Source organism: Cucurbita pepo, chromosome 16, assembly GCF_057944985.1.
Source record: "Cucurbita pepo subsp. pepo isolate OVF chromosome 16, ASM5794498v1, whole genome shotgun sequence".
In the NCBI taxonomy this organism is placed as follows: domain Eukaryota; kingdom Viridiplantae; phylum Streptophyta; class Magnoliopsida; order Cucurbitales; family Cucurbitaceae; genus Cucurbita; species Cucurbita pepo.
This window is the reverse complement of record NC_141813.1, coordinates 12,615,975-12,633,925: the sequence shown is the minus strand read 5'-3', so window position 1 is coordinate 12,633,925 and position 17,951 is coordinate 12,615,975. Positions and strand designations below refer to the sequence as shown.

The following is a 17,951-nucleotide window of genomic DNA, read 5'->3' as shown; positions in this document are numbered from 1 at the left end:
TAGCACGTATTGCCCTAAACTTAACTATGTCAATAGAATCATCAAATATCGAACAAATGGCGTAAAAAAAAAAAAAAAAAAAAAGGAGTCAAGGCTCCTCGAAGGCACGGTGAGAAATGACTAAGACTCTAAAAGTAAAGGAGTTGAGACTCGATTAAGGGGAGACGTACTTTGTTCGAGGGGAGGTGTTGGATGAAAGTCCCACATCGACTAATTTAGGGAATGATCCTGAGTTTATAAAAAAAAATACTAGATGTATTTTAGAGAAACTCAAAGCAAATTCACGAGAGCTTATGTTCAAAGTGGACAATATCATACCGTTTAGAGTGGGCCCCACAAATTAAATGATAATGATCATAATAACAAGCTGGTCAAAGTTAACTCAGATACTAATATATGCATTTATTAATATATATATTTATTTATTTATTACTTTTCTTCAATGGAATATGCAAAGTGCCACGTAATATTAAATGTTTATTTTATGAGAAAAATTGGGGATAATATGCAAAAAAAATTCGATGGTACTAGAAATTTCGTTTCTTTTAGCGGGTAGAACACGACTGGCTAACATCAAGCAGATATCAAATTCCCGAGCTTTTGGTAATGAAACAACCACTTTTTCTTTTCGTTGTTCCCCAGATCTTCGCTTTTTGATCTTCGAACGAGGGGGAAGAATCTGTGAATATTCCATCCATGGCCTGGTTTAGGAATCTCAAGCAACTTTCATCCACTAAAGCATCACTCAGATTCACAAATCCACACCCATTTTTCCCTTCCACGGCGCCGTTTGCTTTCCTCCTCTCTCATTTTAGCTCTCAGGCTAGCTCCGATGCGGTGGTGGCTCGGCCGCCGGGTCTCGGACCGACGGCAGAAGGCGAGAAGCCGAGGTTGGTGGTTTTGGGATCTGGTTGGGCAGGTTGCAGGTTGATGAAGGGATTGGACACTAGCATATATGATGTCGTTTGCGTTTCGCCTCGCAACCATATGGTATTCACTCCTCTTCTAGCTTCCACCTGTGTTGGAACTCTGGAATTCAGATCCGTCGCCGAACCAATCGGCCGGATTCAGCCTGCCATTTCTCGCGAACCTGGTTCCTATTTCTTCCTTGCAAATTGTACTGGCGTTAACACCGATGAACATGTGGTATGCTTCTCAATTGTGTCACTGTTTCATTGAAGTTTACGATTGCGAACAGTTTGCTAAAATCTCTCTGGTTTTTTAAACTATAATCGAATGAATTCTCGTTAGACCTAGAAGATGAGAACTAAAAATTTCAGAAAGAAAAATCTCTGATTCTAACTTCCTTCTGAGAAGGGGATTATTTCACTTGTTGTTGAAGGTGCAATGTGAGACAGTCACTGATGGATTGAACACTTTGGAACCATGGAGGTTTAAATTATCATATGACAAGTTGATCATAGCTTTGGGATCCCAGCCATTAACTTTTGGGATTCATGGTGTCAAAGAACACGCCATTTTTCTTCGTGAGGTCTATCATGCCCAGGAAATTCGTAGGAAGCTGCTTTTGAACTTGATGTTGTCCGATGTTCCTGGTATAGAATAGCTGGTTTTATTAGACTTGCCAATAGGTGTTCTTTCTTTTTTTCAGTGGACATAATTTGAATAGTTTGTTCTTGGCAGGCATCTCAGAGGAAGAGAAACGTAGGCTTCTACACTGTGTTGTTGTTGGAGGAGGTCCAACTGGAGTAGAATTCAGTGGGGAACTTAGTGATTTTATCATAAAGGATGTTACTCAAAGATATGCTCATGTGAAAGATTATATCCAAGTTACTTTGATCGAGGTTTGTAAAATGTCGAACTCTAGTATCTGATTCATTATGCATAATACACCATTTGCATATTGATCTCAATTTCTCGAAGTTTCGGCCGAGTTGTTTCTCTATGCTAGGTTGTTGAGCTTCTAATATTTCTGGCATTGTGTGGGAAGTTTACTGGATAGGTTTTTAAGACTTCGAGAGGATTTACTTGCTTGTATTTGTTTAATTGTTTAACAGGCAAATGAGATATTGTCTTCCTTCGACGATCGCCTTCGGCACTATGCTACTAAGCAATTGACAAAGGTAGGAGTAGGAAAGTCGATACATCAAAGTCGTGCCATTTTATTCCTTAAGCGATGATAATAACGGGTTTCAATTTCACATTTCTTAGGATGCTTTGAATTTGAAATTCTTTCATTTCATTTGTTCATATCCCACAGTCCGGAGTTCAACTCGTACGCGGCATTGTAAAAGATGTTAAACCTCAGTCCATCATTCTCAATGATGGCTCTGAGGTTCCTTATGGGCTGTTAGTTTGGTCTACTGGTGTTGGGCCCTCACCTTTTGTAAATTCCTTGGATGTTCCAAAGTCTCCTGGTGGCAGGTAACGTTTGTTTGCCTCTTATCCAAAATGTTCGTTTGCCTCTTAGATTTCAGAACTTTCAAGCAATTGTTTTGAAAATGTCATGCTGCTTTTTCTGTAACCCTCCTTCTAAGATAGGCAAATTGTTCTGAGACCAGTTGGGGATCCATTCATATTTAGGGAAAGTCTCCGTCTCCTCGGGCTTACTGACCTCGCTATCTATCACCAAAAAAGTTCAATTTCAACTTCATATGTTATGGACAATATAGTTATTTCTTTACCCTCACATATGATCTGCTTTGGCCCAACGTTCGTGTCATCTTTATTCAAGTCCTAGAATCGTCATACATCTGATTAAGGTTTCCTATTTATGCTTACTTTTTGGTTATAAATCCAAATATTGCTTAGAGAGATGATACATTTCTGGTTATATATTGGTAGGATTGGTATAGATGAGTGGTTACGTGTTCCTTCTGTGGAAGATGTGTTCGCAATAGGCGATTGCAGTGGTTTCCTAGAGAGTACAGGGAAACAAGTTCTTCCAGCTTTGGCCCAGGTAAGTTATGATGCTCCTAAATATTCTGGGTTTTCTGAATGATCTATGAAATCTCAAGTTCTTACTGCATTTCTGCATCCTGAAGGTAGCAGAGCGGCAAGGCAAATATTTAGCAGCCTTGATGAATAAAATTGGTAAAGAAGGTGGCGCACGAGCAGGTAGCGGAAAAGACTTGGAACTTGGCGCGCCTTTTGTCTACAAGCACCTCGGAAGCATGGCAACTATTGGAAGATACAAGGCTCTTGTCGACCTTAGGCAGAGTAAAGTAAGGGCTACCTTTCTTTCTCACTCTATGTAGTTAAGTGGCTTACTTGTGAGTATTTTCTACAGGAAGCAAAGGGGTTATCCATGGCGGGGTTCATCAGTTGGTTCGTTTGGCGTTCGGCTTATCTAACACGTGTCATAAGCTGGAGGAACAGATTGTATGTGGCAGTGAACTGGGCAACAACTTTCATCTTTGGTCGTGATATAAGCAGAATATAGAATTGGAGGTAAGAACTCAACATCCCCTTTCCACGTACTAAATATCATGTGCCGTACTATCATTGCCACAGGAGTTGTTCATCAAGACATAATCGTCTTGATGACTATTCTCTTTGTGTGGATCTGAAGTAAAACTATGGGTTTCTTGTGGTCAAATCTAAATCTGAATGATGGCTGTGTTCGAATGCTATTTCTCATCTGAAGCACACTGTATAGTTTGTTTCCACCAACTGTTATTGTGTTAAATCCAAAGCATTAGTGCATGTTCTTAGAAATCCAAATGAAGCCAATCATTGGAAATTTAAGTTTTGTACTACAACTTTATCAGTGCTTTTGAATAAAGTTAGAGGATGATGTGAAAGAGGAATTGTGACATCTCGAATCGGTTGAAGAGGGAACGAAACATTCTTTAGAAGGGTGTAGAAATTTATCCCTTGTAGATGCGTTTTAAAAACTTTGAAGCTGACAACGATACGTAACTGGCTAAAGTGGACAATATTTGTTAACGGTAGACTTGGGCTGTTACAAATGTTATCAGAGTTAGACATTGAGCGGTGTGTTAGTGAGGACACTGAGCTCCCAAGGGAGGTGGATTGTGAGATTCCACGTTGGTTAGAGAGGAGAACAAAGTATTCTTTATAAGAGTGTGGAACCTCTCCCTAGTATACGCGTTTTAAAACTTTGAGGGGAAATTTAGAAGAGAAAGCCCAAAGAAGACAATATTTATTTGTGGTGAGCTTGCGCTGTTAGAGTAACGTTGATTCCTAGAAAATTCTCTAACACCACCAAGTTAATCGATATGGAATTGTATTGTATTGTGTCTTATTCAAACTTGTTTTTGTTCGCAAATTGGCTCTGTTTGAGTAATAATAAGCGAGATCTTCGAGAGGTCTAAATTTCAAAAATCGTTATGAAATTTAGATTATAAAGGTATACCTATGCTCATCTTATAGCAACCTACTTTCTTTATCCAGTGCTCTTCCCACTACCAACACCACAAAAGAGCTAAAGCAGTTAGAAAGATGGCCTTTTTGGTAGTGCTCCATAATCCCTCTCCCACTTTGAATTTTAGCTTTTAACTTTTGGATGCTGAAGCTAATGGTGAATCCTCATAGCTTTTTGCCTTTGCACTTCAGAATGGCAACCGGTTAAATTTAGGACGGAGGTCGGGATTTTGATTCCGTTAAGACTTGGAACAGGACAACGTGAACTCGTTTCAGGTCACCTTTTCTGTCCACCAAACTTTAGTCAAAAAGCAGTTCAGAAACGTTTATGAAACGTCAAATATAATATTATAATTTTTGAAATAACGAGAAGAATTAGTCATGCAATGAGCAGAAACATTCCTTCTGCCCGGGTTTGATTAATCCTCTTCGGTACAATATTCTTTTAGCTTCGGGAAAATCTCCCTTACCTAAAATGACGAATATCAATGAGCATTTCAAAAATATATATAAGATCAGTAATCCATTAAATGGAAGAACCGAAAAAAAAAAAAAAAAAAAAAAAAAAAAAGAAAGGTGGCCAAGCTCCAAGGCTCAAGCAACTAGCTGCTCCTGTTCCATGTACATTTGCTTCAAATCGCTATTGTCAAGATGCCAAAGCTGCTGTTTCTGCTGCTCATCCATGCTCAACTGCACCGAGTTCTCGCTCGAAGTATCCTTCACCAAGGACTGAACCCAGGACACGTCTGGTTCGGGAGCGTGCATTGTGGACGTTGCCAGAGAACTGCCTTGAAACCCATATGATGCAGATTTCCTTAGCTTGTTGAGTTCTTCTCCATGAATTCCCCAGTCTAGCTTTCCATTGGGCGAACCCCAATCCGATAGGTTCGAAGGCATGGCATTCTGTTCGATGAAGCTCTGGCTCCGGTTGGTGAAAAGCGCACCCCTGGGACTTAGAACGCTAGCTGCAGCAGACACGGATGGTTGAGATGACCTTGCAGGTGGGGAGCCAATGCTGTTAGCATAGCTCGAGAGGAAAGACCGATTCAGGCTTTGGCGCATCGGAATCCCGGAAGGTGATTGTACCTGAGTTCCCATAGAATCCAGTGAAAGTCCTTGTAATTGAGGCAACATTGCGGGATCTACCGACCCGAAAAACTCCTCGAGGTTCGTAGGCTTCATGCCTCCAAGTCCATTAAACTCCCCATTTCTACTACTCCTTGGGGATGGAAAAGATGCAGTGGTTGACAAGCCATTGTTCCATCTGGAAGGGGAAGGTAGACACGATATCTCATCGATCAACTGCTTTTGTCGACGACGCTGACTTTCGAGACTAAGTAACTCGACATCTAAATCCACGTCTCTTGCGCTCAAAGACGCCTTCAACCTGCTACCTGGAAGCTGCAAGGTCGGAGGTTGAGTCTGCCACATGGTTCCACCCATTGGAGAAGAAACTCCAGTAGGAGTTAAAGGCGGAGTCGATGAAGAAGGCATCAAAGCTGAAGGAGAACCGAGGGTAAGTGAGCTGATCGACGCCATGTCTAATGAAGAACCACAGATTGATCTCGGCGACGGTACAGCAGAACCCGTTGAAGCATACAAGGGGCGGAGCTCTTCCGGTTTGTGAGCAAAGAAACAAACTTTTCGGGTGCATCCAGTTTCGTCCTTACAAAGACGGGTACGGTATTGAGCAGGATGCAGCCAACATTCGAAAATTCCATGAGCATATTCACACGCATCGCCCTGCCTACATGTTCCCTTTCTGAATTCCGGGCACGGGACGCAGCTGTAATGGTATTTCCTTAGATCCCGCCTCCTCGCGTTCTCCCCGGGGTGAACAAACGGACACTCCGTCCAATCATGAGAGTAAGCTCTCGTACACGGTTTGATCTTTAAAGTATACATCCTAAACTCATCTGTGCTATACATTTCATTCTTGATATCAGGAAGTGAGAGATCAACTGGATACTCTTTCTTCTCCATCCCATCTCTTGCAGCCCAAGAGCTCGAAGCCTCCACCGGCTCCAGCGTTTCCATCTCGTAAAATATCGCCTCCGACGACCCAAGGCCATCTTCTTCCCAACCATTGAGCAATTGTTGTAATACCTTTCTCCTCGAATAAGAAGCTAAACTAAAATCACGACCAATCAAGTCACTAGGCCGATTACCATTCGCATCGACAGCACTCGCATCAGCCGACGCATCAAGCAAGAGTTCAACAACCTGATCCGAAACAGCAGAACCACCAGCAACAGCACAATGTAGAGCCGTCGGGCCATCAGAGCCACAAGTCCGATTAACATCGACACAACCACGATGAACGATATACGACAGAACATTCAAGCTCCCAAACATGGCTGCAACCATTAGAGGAGTCCTTTCTTCATATCTCATCTTCTTTGAACCAATACTTCGCCCATACCACAAGCTTGCCTCATCGATATCATAACCATGTTCCTCAACAGCACTCCTAAACCCAATAAGGTCATCTGTAGCTGAAAATTCCAGCAAAACAGACAAACAAAGCCCCAATTTCCCTTGCTTAAATCCACCGTTCATCACGAAATTAGGGCTTACAGATTTGCTATTGCAGCACATCAAATCTATCCGTTCTAAGACCTCCAAATCTCTACACATATATAATCATCAAGAACACATTCAGAAATTACATTCTAGAAGCTAAACAGAACAAGAAATCAACCACAAAAACCAAACACCAAAAACAAAGGTATATCAGTTTAGATTGGTGAAAAACCATCCAAAATCAAGTAGAAATGGAGAAAGAACAAAAAAAACACGACACCCAACAAGCAAAACGACATAATAAAAACAACCCCTGTTTTTTTGTTTACCGGTAAAACAGAAAGAAAGAAGAATGAAAGAACAGGAACGGATAGTTACCAGAAACTAAAAAACTGTTCCCAATACCAAAATACAGAGAATTCGATGAATTATCTGCTAACCACAAACGATTTAACTAAAATCTCAAAACCCCATTTCAAAATCATGTTCAAACAACACATAATCTTGTCGGAACTTACCTCGTATGAAGGAAAAAGATCCGACGGCGGCAAAAGGGAGATCAAAAGAGAAGCTCCGACAGAGCTGGACTTGGGTTTAAGTAAAAAATACCAAACTAATTTTCTGCATAAGCCAAAGCTCTTCGGTCTCCGCCACACCGTCCTCTTCAAACTCTTTTCTTTCTTTTTAATTTTTAATTTTTTTTTAAATTATATTTTTCTTTCTTGTCTTCTTCGTCTTTGATTTGCCTCTGTGAAATGAAACTCAAATTCAATCCCAAATGAAATGCAACTCAAATGCGGAAATTCAAAAAAATATACGAAATAATAATACCATTGTGGGCCCCATGTAAGGTGACTGAATGTATGCCACGTGTTAGCGTATCATTGGAAGAAATAGTTCACCAAAATGACCGTATTGATATTCCGGATCATTCACGCCTTACGTGTTTTTTCGTCTCGGCGAATGACGTGGTAAATTCATTTTTTACCCTTTAACTAACCATTTCTCTATTAAAATTTTAATCTCAATTTTTTAGATTTTAAAATTTATAAATCTAATTGAGAGTTATAAAATTTTATTTTTATAACTAATAAATTAAGTAATTTTAAAATTTTCAAAAATAGTAAATTAAAAATTAAAAATTTATGTATTTTTTAAGTTGAGAGATAAAATTGAGTGAATAACCTCTAATTTAATCTCGAAAATTTTAATTCTATCATACAAATAATATATATATATATATATTATTATTTTTTTTTTCAAATTCATCAATTTTATTAAATAAACAAGCATTAATCATACGGTGCATAACCAAGGTGGTTGTTCGACTTTTAGACTTCGATTTGACTTCTATAGGTAGAGTTCAGGTCACCTTGACCTCAGTTGAAGGATCGGTTTGGAGCCTTCTGCCTTTCTCGTGACTCTCCCATGACCTAATTCACCCCTTAGATCGATGGCCGCCCACGAGCTTGATTGAGTCTCAACGTATCTTGTAACCTTCTAATACTCATTCTAATAGGTTCATATTCACCCCTACCATTTTGAAATAATAATAAATATATATATATACATATATACATATAATAAATATTTATATATTTGTAATTCATTTTTCATGTTCCCGTCAGTTATTGGGCCATAGGCCCAAAACATTTGGGCTTTTACTAAAGGTTCACATCCACGAATTCAGCCCAGTTCGCGAACCACCTTCATTCACCTCCATTGCCGCCTTGTGTTTGGCCTTTCACTAACCGGCGGCAGCTGAAAGAGCAACCCTACGGGATTCAACTCAAACTTCGGTTTCATTTCAAGCTTTCGCATCCAGTGGTCTTCCTCTTCTTAGGCTCTGCTAATTTTTGTTCTGTGCGAAATGAGAACCGTTCAGGTTGCTTTGCGAACCCTGGGTGGAGGCTTATCGCGGAGATTTAAGCAACCTTCTGTGCTCAGAAACCTCTCCACAAACGCCGCTCGTGGTAATTTCTACTTGTTTTGGTTTTGAATCCATGAATTTATTATTTGTACTGTGATTGCTGAAGTTCGTTTTGGCTTGGGCGGAAATTTGTCTGGTTTATTCTAAGTAAATGTTTCTCAAATGTGTCTCTGTTTAGACATCGGTTTTACGAGGTTTTGCTTGGAAAATCTCAAGTTTGGTTGTGTAATTGGTAATGTGATTTGAGGCATGATTTTACATTTTTCATGTTTAAAACTTTTAAACAGACAGTGGCTTTGATGATAAGGGAAAACCTGATTCGTTTGAGTCTGCTGATGACTTTGAACGTCGGATATTCGGGGGTGTTTCTACGGGCGATTCCGGAAATGATGCTTTCTTTGAGAAGCTTGATAGACTTGGCAAACCTCGTGAAAGAATAGGTTCGCGACTGAGTGGAGGAAACAATTTTCAGTCTCTGTATGGGCTTGATGATAATCTTAACACGCTATCAGATGGGATGGATGGCAAGTTGAAGAAAGCTTCCACTTATTTTGAGTTTGATACCGAGGAAATTGCAAAAGATGATTATACATTCAGAGCAGATATGTCTTTTAAGCCTGGATCAACATACGAAGTCAAGGCATGTAGCTGAGCAACTAATTGTTTTTTATACTTGTTATGAACAAATCCTTATCATTATTCGTGTCAACTTCTATTTATGATTACATTATGCCTAATCCGAGCATAGCTAGACACTTAATTCGGATTAGATGATCCGTGATGGAAATGAACTTCATTACATTATCATTTTAGCAGTCCTTAGTAGAAGTGTTGCCTCTCTGCACCTTCTGTAGATGATGTTATGTGCTTACTGTTATCATTGTTCTAAGTACTTTTGAATTTATACAGGATCTGGATCTAACGAAGCCAGGTGTACGCAAACCTCCGAAAAGGGTTGAGTTTCAGGTGACAACTGAGGAGGTCTTAAGAAAAGCTGATTTCAGGGTGAGCATTCCTGAATTTCATTGACCTTGCCTTTTTACTGATCCGCTTCTCATTTCATTATGGATAGCTAGGACTAGGAATAAAACGTGGTTGGAATTAGTTGTATGGTAACAGACCTTTTGATTCGTTGCAATCATCTCTCACGTAATCGAATATGGAATATCTTATGGTATGAATTGCTCATCTATTAAGTATATAGCTTATGAAGTGACAAAAAATGGGTCATAGTCTTAAAAGAAATCCTTGAATTTGAATCTAGTCAATGTGAGTAGTTTAGAAATTTCGAAGTACAAGAAACAATAAGTTGGAACAGGGTTATTTACTGCTGATTTTCTGTACAGTTCTATTTAAGAAATCTGGCATGGATTATTTGTAACACCCCAATTCTACCCCAACCCCAGATGGATATTGTCTTTTTCGGGTTTTCCCCTCCGAGCTTCCCCTCAAAGTTTTAAAATGCGCCCGTTAAGGAGAGGTTTCCACACTCTTATAAAGAATACTTTGTTACCCTCTCCAACCAATGTGGGATATCACAGTCCATCTCCTTGGGGGCCTAGCGTCCTCGTGGGATATCACAATTCATCTCCTTGGGGGCCAGTGTCCTTGCTGGCACATCGTCCCATGTCTGGCTCTGATACCATTTGTAACAGCCTAAGCCCACCGCTAGCAGATATTGTTTACTTTGGCCCATAACGTATCGCCGTCAGCCTCACGGTTTTGAAACACGTCTATTAGGGAGAGGTTTCTACACCCTTCTAAGGAATGCTTCGTTTTCCTCTCCAGCCAAGGTGGGATCTCACATTATTCATCTTTGTTTTATCAAAAACTCTCCAATCCCAGAACAAGAGGAGCCCTTCCCATTAGAAATTTGGTCTGTCATCATTGACATGGTGTGGTCATCAGTAGCCATGGACTATCAATTTTTTGTTTTGTTTTTGTTTTTGTTTTTGTTTTTACATAAATTGCAGTTAATCAATACACGAGCTCCTGATATGGGCGGTGCGTGTAAACGGTTGTATTTTCATTGTCAATCAAGGAAGAAAGATCATGTAATGACCTCTAAGTTTCTAACAGTTGCTCGTTTGCAACATTAAGGAGGTCATGAAACCATCACTATCAATTTCATTGCTACCAAAAAATAGTCTGGCTATAAGTTGGTCTTGTGGCCACTGAAATTTAGTCTTTTGCCCACGTCTCTCTTGAGGAAGTTTATTTATGTCACTTACCCTTGCTGTATGCATATCTAACAATGATCCAATAGTTGTTTGCAGAATGTTAGGTTTCTGGCAAACTTTATTACCGACGCCGGGATCATTATCAAGAGGAGCAAGGTAAACTTTTTGAACAAAAATCATATTTTGAACAAGTTGAGTCGTCATCCTTAATCTTATTTTATCACTCCAACAATTTGCAGACCCGAATTAGTGCCAAGGCACAGAGGAAAGTTGCGCGCGAGATCAAAACTGCACGGGCATTTGGCTTAATGCCCTTCACGACAATGGGAACCAAATCATTTGTTTTTGGAAAAACCATGGAGGATCTTGATAAGGACTATGAGTATGAAGTTTTCGACAACAATGATGGAGGATGCCCGCTCGGATCCTAGAGACCATGCTTTTAGATGGTTTGTGAATTATTTCCCTCACCCTTGTCTTTGATCCAACCATTATCTCAAACATTACATGGCTGAACTTGTTCTGATTGCTGATTATCATCCTGCCTCAAGTCCCCAGAGTCCATCTTGCAAATTTGTTCATTGCAGGAAGATATTTCAAAAACTTCATAGTCATAGCCTTCTCATCGAGATATTCTTAAATTTTGTTTTATATATTGATTTTCTGGTTTGGAGCCAATTACTATAATTTGCGTATTTGTTTTTCTTCTACCGTATATGATGTAACGATGAGGTGACTCATCAGCCAGAAATTGGAACAGTTAGTTAGTTTTCCTCCATTGACATGTTAGGCAGAATAAAATGATGGCTGCTTTTGTTTGGAATCAATGGCATATTAACAGAAAATGTATCGGAGGAAATTGATGTTGAACCAACCCGTGTTTTTTCTTGGTTCCTTGTTCAAATCAATCAGGAGATGAAATTCAGAGTCGTTGCTAGGCCTAGTGATGAAATTCAGGGTCGTTGCTAGAACTTGTGAAAATGAAAGACGTTGCTACCTTGCCAATGGCTGGTAGCTGCAAAAGGCAAGTTTAATTCTAAGCATATCTGCATCCACTGACTTTGTCATCGTGACAAAGCTAAGCAGCCAGAGGGCATGGACATCTCGGTTTTAGTCAGTGCACAAATATCGCAAACATTTAAGCAAAAATGATTTAGCTACAGAGTACGACACGATAGATCATATTTGGTTTGAAAATACACGTTTTAACCGGTTAAACTATATAGATCGTTTTTGGGTTAAGAATACCTGTTTTAACCAGTTAAACTATGCTTCCAAAAACTAAAAATAACCCAGATCTAAATAACGATCAAGGACTCGCCTGAAACTTAAGAACAACCCAGATCTAAATAACAATCAAGGACTCGCCTAAGAAGGGCCACTTTTAATCCTGATGAAACAAATGCATGACAAGAACAAGGTGATGACTAGCCAAAACAGAACGATTTTCAACGATTTTCAATCTAGGAACAGCCAAGAAAGCTTTCCCCTGATGAATAAAGATGAAAAATTCTCAGGCATCAAAGATAAATTACACTCATAATTTACAAAATCTGTGTGGTTTTTATCTTTCTGATCGGTTATGATTTCATAGATAATCATGGTTCAACCAAACCATTCGTTCTAGTAACAAAAATTCAATCCTAGAACATGAAACACAAGTAATTATCGGATAAATCAGTTGCCAAAAGAACCCATATAGGAAAATAATTATTAGACAAAACCCAGATTACGAATATATTTATTGGTTTCAACTCAACAAACGAAAGAGAAAAACAAGTTTAGTCAAATAGATGATATGGAGCTAAAAGGATTACTAAACCTTCAAGATTTCAACAGAATTCTTGAAGATCATCTCCTTGTCGGTAGGTAGATTAGTAGCGAAACCCAACTTCAAGCCTTTTATCTGATTCACAAACCAAAAATGATAAACTGAAATTACTCCGATCGATTTGCATACCTCTCCACATTCACATTGTCGTTATTGAGGTTGATTCCAGCCATGGCCTCACCCAATCCAGAGCTCACCTCTGCTAGCACATCTGGATCGCTGTAATGCGTAGCGGCTTGCACGATTGCCCTAGCTCGCCTCGCCGGATCGCTGCTCTTGAACACGCCCGAGCCGACAAATACTCCGTCGCATCCCAACTGCATCATCATCGCGGCATCGGCCGGAGTTGCGATTCCTCCAGCCGCAAAATGCACCACCGGTAGCCGTCCGAGCTGCTTGGTCTGCATCACCAAATCATACGGTGCCCCAATCTCTTTTGCGTAACAGAAAACTTCATCATCGTCCATATTCCTCAGCATCCTAATGTCGCCCATCACAGACCTCACATGCCGAACGGCCTCCACAACGTTTCCAGTTCCGGCTTCGCCTTTGGTCCGAATCATCGCAGCACCTTCGCGAATTCGGCGTAACGCTTCCCCTAAATTTCGACATCCGCACACGAACGGGATCCGAAAATTGTGCTTGTTGATATGGTTCTTATCATCTGCCGGAGTCAAAACCTCGCTCTCATCGATGTAATCGACACCAATAGCCTCAAGGATTTGAGCCTCGACGAAATGACCAATTCGAGCCTTAGCCATAACCGGGATGGTGACAGCCTGCTTGATTTCCTTGATCAATTGAGGATCGCTCATGCGAGCGACTCCACCTTTAGCCCTAATATCGGCCGGTACTCTCTCGAGGGCCATAACGGCGCAGGCGCCGGCCTCCTCCGCGATTCGGGCCTGCTCGGCATTAACAACGTCCATAATCACGCCGCCGCGAAGCATTTGGGCCAAACCGGCTTTGACGGAGAAGGGAGATTTCTTGGTAGTCTCACAAATGACGCCATTTCCGTAAACGGTGACTACGCCAGTGTCCGCCATTAGAGGAAGAAGAAGAGGGAGAAAGAGAGGAGAGGGAAATTGAAAAATGGTTTAGAAAGGGTTATGTGTCAAAGGGCGGGGACAGGGGGTGGCGATTAATAGAATGCAACTGCTGTCTTATTTTCTATTAAATTAAAGGTTAATTCTTTTTTTCTTTTTTCTTTTTCTTTTTCTTTTTCTTTTTCTTTCTTTTTCTTTTTTTTTTAATTAAAAAAACAACTTTTAAAATATTAATTTAGAGTTATAATGTGTGAACCATACTTTTTTTTCTCTCTTTTTTTAAACTAATTCTAACCCTCCAACTTTTTTCCGAAACCTTCAACAGTTTTTCGGAGAAAAAAAGTTTAAGGGTTAAAGTTCGGGTGCATCGTATTGGGATCCTCACGCACAGAAAAAGATTGCAGTCGATTTGATAATGATCGAGTGACATTGCTTCTTCAGCCCGAACTCAGAAATCCCTTAGATATGATACAAAATGGATCTTGTTCGGTCGTTGATAAGAGATTTCTCTATAAACAATACGAATCGGAGTTTGAAGAAGGGGACGTTGATTTTTTTTTATAGTTAGAAGTTTTATTAGACAGACATTCATAATGACCTACGAGACAGAAACTAAAAAAATTCATGAAATTGTTAAATATATAATTAAATGATTAAAGATTTATTATAATATTTTAAAAGTTTAATAACTAACTTATACAAACGAGTCACACACTAAAAACTAATATTTTTTCGTGAGATCATATATTGATTGCAGAGAGGAATGACTCACATTTTACAGGGGTGTGGAAACCTCTTTTAGTAGACGCATTTTAAAACGATGAGGTTCATAGCAATACATAATATGCCAAAGTGGGCAATATCTACTAGCGGTGGGATTGGAGGCTATTACAAATGGTATCACAGCCAGTCACGGGGGTAGTGTGCGAGCGAGGACGCTAGGACCTAATGGGTGGATTGTGAAATCCCATGTTGGTGGGTTAGACAGGGTGTAGAAACCAAGTGTGAAAACCTCTTTCCAACGGACCTATTTTAAAACTGTGAGGGTGACAGCTATATATATAACATGCAAAATAAACAATATCGGCTAATGGTAGACTTAGACTATTAATGGTACTTTTAAACAAACTGTGTTTGATTTAGATCCGCAATTACTCCCAAAACTAGAGATTCCATGAATTATTTTAAAAGCCTGAAAAAGGGAAAAGGAAATAAAATGCAAAATATTATAATTAATAAAATAATATGTGATATAATAAATTCACTTCAAAATAGAATTTCAATTTGATTTTTTAAAAGCTGTAATATTCCACTCTATTGCTTTCAAAGGATTGCTTGATTAAGCTTGTGGAATTTATAAAAGAAAAAAAAAAGAGAAAAATTAATTTATACCACTAATTAAAATTACAAACTAATAATTGCATTAATTTAGATTATTTGTTAGTAATTTTTATTTATTTATTTATATTTAAAATAAAACAAAATAAATGTTTTCCTAGAATAATTAAAAAAAAAAAATATATATATATATATATTGATTTTTTTAATCTAAAAAAAGAAACTATTCGAAAAATTACTTTCCTTCCCTATAGTAACAAACTGGAGTTGTTCAACCAATGGGAGCAGAAAGGACGACACGTGGCATAAGTGGATTGGATGAAGTTAGCAACTACACGTTTTGCGCGAGCAGAGAATTTGGGTATAAAAGGCCTTGGGATGCCATTTCTCTCTCGATTCTCTTTTCGATTGATTCCCCTTTCGCGGAGTACTTTGTGAAGGTTTTTGTTTTCTTCGAGTGAGACTTTCCCGGGGAGATGGCGAAAACGGCGCCATTCATGTTATGTACTTTCCTCCTATTAGGAACCCTAACTCTAATCCAGGTAATTATTCTCGATCACTCTCAAATTTTTCGTTGTAATTGGATCGCTTTTTAGCGACAGGTTTTTCTACGCTTTAAAGAAGTGCTAATTTCTCTGCGATCTTTCACGCGTTCTAGATCTGTAATGAATTCCGGTTTCGTATAGTGGTTCGAGAATGAGGTTTTAGTTCTTTACGTTTTGTTTTAGTCGTTTGGATCGGAATGGGAATAAAATTTATAAAGTGAAAGCAGAAAATTAATTTATGAAATTTATGCTTCCAGGCAAAGAAGTCGAAGGGGAATCTGAAAGAAGTGACTAACAAAGTTTACTTCGATATTGAAATCAACGGGAAGGCTGCTGGTATGGTTGATTTTTTTTTTTTTTCTTCTTTTTTTTGGTCTAAATTGATAGTGTGAATTAGAATAGGAATGGAGTGCAGCGGCACGTTTGATTTCCATTTCTTTGCTAGAACGACTTCGCATTTTCTTAGTTTAACATTGATAAACCTAAATTAACTTTAGTTAAATATAACTACATTCATATTGTTTATTCTGTGGTGTCACAATGTAAAGCCATACCTGATTTACATGCTTAATGCAGTAATGAAATGGTGTTTAGCGTGATATAATGTATAGACATATTTTCCATAATAGTAAATTGTATAATGCTCAATAGTTTGTCCCGATTGGCTGGACTTGAGACATCAGTCATATTATTTGAATGATATTTGCGCCTAGTGATACAACGAAGGATGTAAAGGAAAGCTTAACGCCCATTTCTGCTAAGGCAATTATAATCGGAGACATCAGACATCACTCTTTAGAGTTCAACGGAATATATTTTGTTGCGGTTCTTTAACTAGAGCATTCTCAATGTTAAAATTTGGATGGTAACTCTCTTGCAGGTCGAATCGAGATGGGACTTTTCGGGAAGGCTGTTCCTAAAACCGCTGGTACGTTAATTATTTGTGGTTAGGACTATCAGTGCTGGATTACGTACACCAAATTAATTCCTGACTATTCTTTCTTGTGTGATTTTGCAGAAAATTTCCGAGCTCTATGCACGGGTAAGGAGATAACTCTGATTTAAATTATATTCTCAAGTAGAGTTTGGGGATTTACTCTATATAAGTCAGAGTATAGAGATCTTCTTAACAATTATATTAAATCGAGTTGCCGATGCCATAATAACGTGTGGTACAAAATATGCCCTCTTCTAAGGCTCTACTTCACCTCCTTCGTAATCCCGTCAAATAAATTTGATGCCCTACTGTAAGGCTCTAACTTCATTTCCCTCGTAGTGCCCTCATAGATTTTATGGAAAAAGCTGGCACTGTTTTAATAGATGGATTTTATTACAGCATGCAATGGTTACTCGGACATTTTCCTAATCTTTGGGTCTCTGATTCAGCAACTCTTTATGATTTCGATTTTCAGGTGAGAAGGGTGTTGGGCACAGCGGAAAGCCTCTACACTTCAAGGGCACTGCGTTCCACAGGATTATTCCCAGCTTCATGATTCAAGGAGGAGATTTTACCCACGGCGATGGAAGAGGTGGAGAATCAATCTATGGAGAGAAGTTCGCTGATGAGAATTTCAAGCTGAAGCATACTGGCCCAGGTAAAGGATCAACCATACCCTTCCGTGTTAAGGCATTCAAATGGTCTCCATAAACATTGTAGGAAACTGAAGACTCAATGTATAACATATGCAGGCCTTCTGTCTATGGCAAACGCTGGTCCAGATTCAAATGGTTCACAATTTTTCATCACTACAGTGACAACTAGCTGGTAAATATCTCTCTGGCATACGTTATTTTCTTGTTAGATCACTAAAAACAAGGCAATGGGTTTGAGTAAGAATTTGATACACAGGTTGGATGGTAGACACGTTGTATTTGGAAAGGTGTTGTCTGGAATGGACGTGGTATATAAAGTCGAGGCTGAGGGAAGTCAGAACGGAACACCTAAGAGCAAAGTTGTGATCGCTGACAGCGGTGAACTCCCTCTATGATGACAACGGACAGGTGGCCATTTATTTTTCTATCCAAGCATTACATAGTTTGCTTCTTTTCCTTTTTATATGCTGTTTACGATAGATTTGGTGCTCAATGGATTCTCTCTTAATTTATAGTAATGTTTTACGTTCGGAGTTTAGTGTCTTTTATTCTCGTGATCTTCCACACTCAATGAAATTGGACGGCTAACATTATCCTTTATTTTAAACCTTGTTAACC

At 39.2% G+C, this 17,951-nt stretch overlaps 5 protein-coding genes across 6 annotated transcripts; 3 read left to right on the top strand and 2 right to left on the bottom strand.

Moving 5' to 3' along the window:
- The first annotated feature begins 537 nt into the window (after positions 1 to 537).
- On the top strand, positions 538 to 3,770 carry LOC111777339 (internal alternative NAD(P)H-ubiquinone oxidoreductase A1, mitochondrial). Its single transcript, XM_023656884.2, has 8 exons — positions 538 to 1,146; positions 1,343 to 1,556; positions 1,645 to 1,805; positions 2,019 to 2,084; positions 2,222 to 2,385; positions 2,806 to 2,920; positions 3,006 to 3,185; positions 3,251 to 3,770. Exons 1-8 carry the CDS (start codon positions 697 to 699, stop codon positions 3,401 to 3,403), a joined length of 1,503 nt encoding a protein of 500 aa, XP_023512652.2. The 5' UTR covers positions 538 to 696; the 3' UTR covers positions 3,404 to 3,770.
- Positions 3,771 to 4,722: 952 nt separating this feature from the next.
- Positions 4,723 to 7,566, bottom strand: LOC111777338 (zinc finger CCCH domain-containing protein 66). Of its 2 annotated transcripts, XM_023656883.2 has the most exons (2): positions 7,389 to 7,566; positions 4,723 to 6,976 (listed from the first exon to the last, which is right to left on the bottom strand). In XM_023656883.2, the coding sequence occupies exon 2, from the start codon at positions 6,943 to 6,945 to the stop codon at positions 4,942 to 4,944; it is 2,004 nt and encodes a 667-aa protein (XP_023512651.2). In that variant the 5' UTR covers positions 6,946 to 6,976; positions 7,389 to 7,566; the 3' UTR covers positions 4,723 to 4,941. The 2 variants fall into 2 exon arrangements, with proteins under 2 accessions (XP_023512651.2, XP_086974741.1); XM_087118615.1 differs by lacking the exon at positions 7,389 to 7,566 and having other exon boundaries at positions 4,723 to 7,000.
- A 1,037-nt stretch (positions 7,567 to 8,603) lies between these two features.
- LOC111777218 (uncharacterized) lies at positions 8,604 to 11,803 on the top strand. Its single transcript, XM_023656705.2, has 5 exons — positions 8,604 to 8,843; positions 9,088 to 9,440; positions 9,710 to 9,805; positions 11,077 to 11,136; positions 11,220 to 11,803. Exons 1-5 carry the CDS (start codon positions 8,741 to 8,743, stop codon positions 11,409 to 11,411), a joined length of 804 nt encoding a protein of 267 aa, XP_023512473.2. The 5' UTR covers positions 8,604 to 8,740; the 3' UTR covers positions 11,412 to 11,803.
- An 887-nt stretch (positions 11,804 to 12,690) lies between these two features.
- On the bottom strand, positions 12,691 to 13,946 carry LOC111777217 (putative pyridoxal 5'-phosphate synthase subunit PDX1). Its single transcript, XM_023656703.2, has one exon. The coding sequence runs from the start codon at positions 13,855 to 13,857 to the stop codon at positions 12,919 to 12,921; it is 939 nt and encodes a 312-aa protein (XP_023512471.2). The 5' UTR covers positions 13,858 to 13,946; the 3' UTR covers positions 12,691 to 12,918.
- A 1,635-nt stretch (positions 13,947 to 15,581) lies between these two features.
- ROC7 (rotamase CYP 7) lies at positions 15,582 to 17,871 on the top strand. Its single transcript, XM_023656706.2, has 7 exons — positions 15,582 to 15,737; positions 15,998 to 16,076; positions 16,621 to 16,668; positions 16,759 to 16,782; positions 17,153 to 17,335; positions 17,430 to 17,505; positions 17,590 to 17,871. The coding sequence occupies exons 1-7, from the start codon at positions 15,672 to 15,674 to the stop codon at positions 17,726 to 17,728; spliced, it is 615 nt and encodes a 204-aa protein (XP_023512474.2). The 5' UTR covers positions 15,582 to 15,671; the 3' UTR covers positions 17,729 to 17,871.
- Positions 17,872 to 17,951: the final 80 nt, after the last annotated feature.

Coding starts and splice junctions, on each gene's coding strand:
- ROC7 (XM_023656706.2), top strand. CDS start 15,672: ATGGCGAAAACGGCGCCATTCATGTTATGTACTTTCCTCCTATTAGGA. Junction 16,669..16,758: donor GGCTGTTCCTAAAACCGCTG/GTACGTTAATTA, acceptor GTGATTTTGCAG/AAAATTTCCGAGCTCTATGC. Junction 16,783..17,152: donor TTTCCGAGCTCTATGCACGG/GTAAGGAGATAA, acceptor TTCGATTTTCAG/GTGAGAAGGGTGTTGGGCAC.
- LOC111777339 (XM_023656884.2), top strand. CDS start 697: ATGGCCTGGTTTAGGAATCTCAAGCAACTTTCATCCACTAAAGCATCA. Junction 2,085..2,221: donor CTACTAAGCAATTGACAAAG/GTAGGAGTAGGA, acceptor CATATCCCACAG/TCCGGAGTTCAACTCGTACG. Junction 2,386..2,805: donor CCAAAGTCTCCTGGTGGCAG/GTAACGTTTGTT, acceptor ATATATTGGTAG/GATTGGTATAGATGAGTGGT.
- LOC111777218 (XM_023656705.2), top strand. CDS start 8,741: ATGAGAACCGTTCAGGTTGCTTTGCGAACCCTGGGTGGAGGCTTATCG. Junction 9,441..9,709: donor GATCAACATACGAAGTCAAG/GCATGTAGCTGA, acceptor GAATTTATACAG/GATCTGGATCTAACGAAGCC. Junction 9,806..11,076: donor TAAGAAAAGCTGATTTCAGG/GTGAGCATTCCT, acceptor AGTTGTTTGCAG/AATGTTAGGTTTCTGGCAAA.
- LOC111777338 (XM_087118615.1), bottom strand. CDS start 6,984: ATGTGTAGAGATTTGGAGGTCTTAGAACGGATAGATTTGATGTGCTGC.
- LOC111777217 (XM_023656703.2), bottom strand. CDS start 13,857: ATGGCGGACACTGGCGTAGTCACCGTTTACGGAAATGGCGTCATTTGT.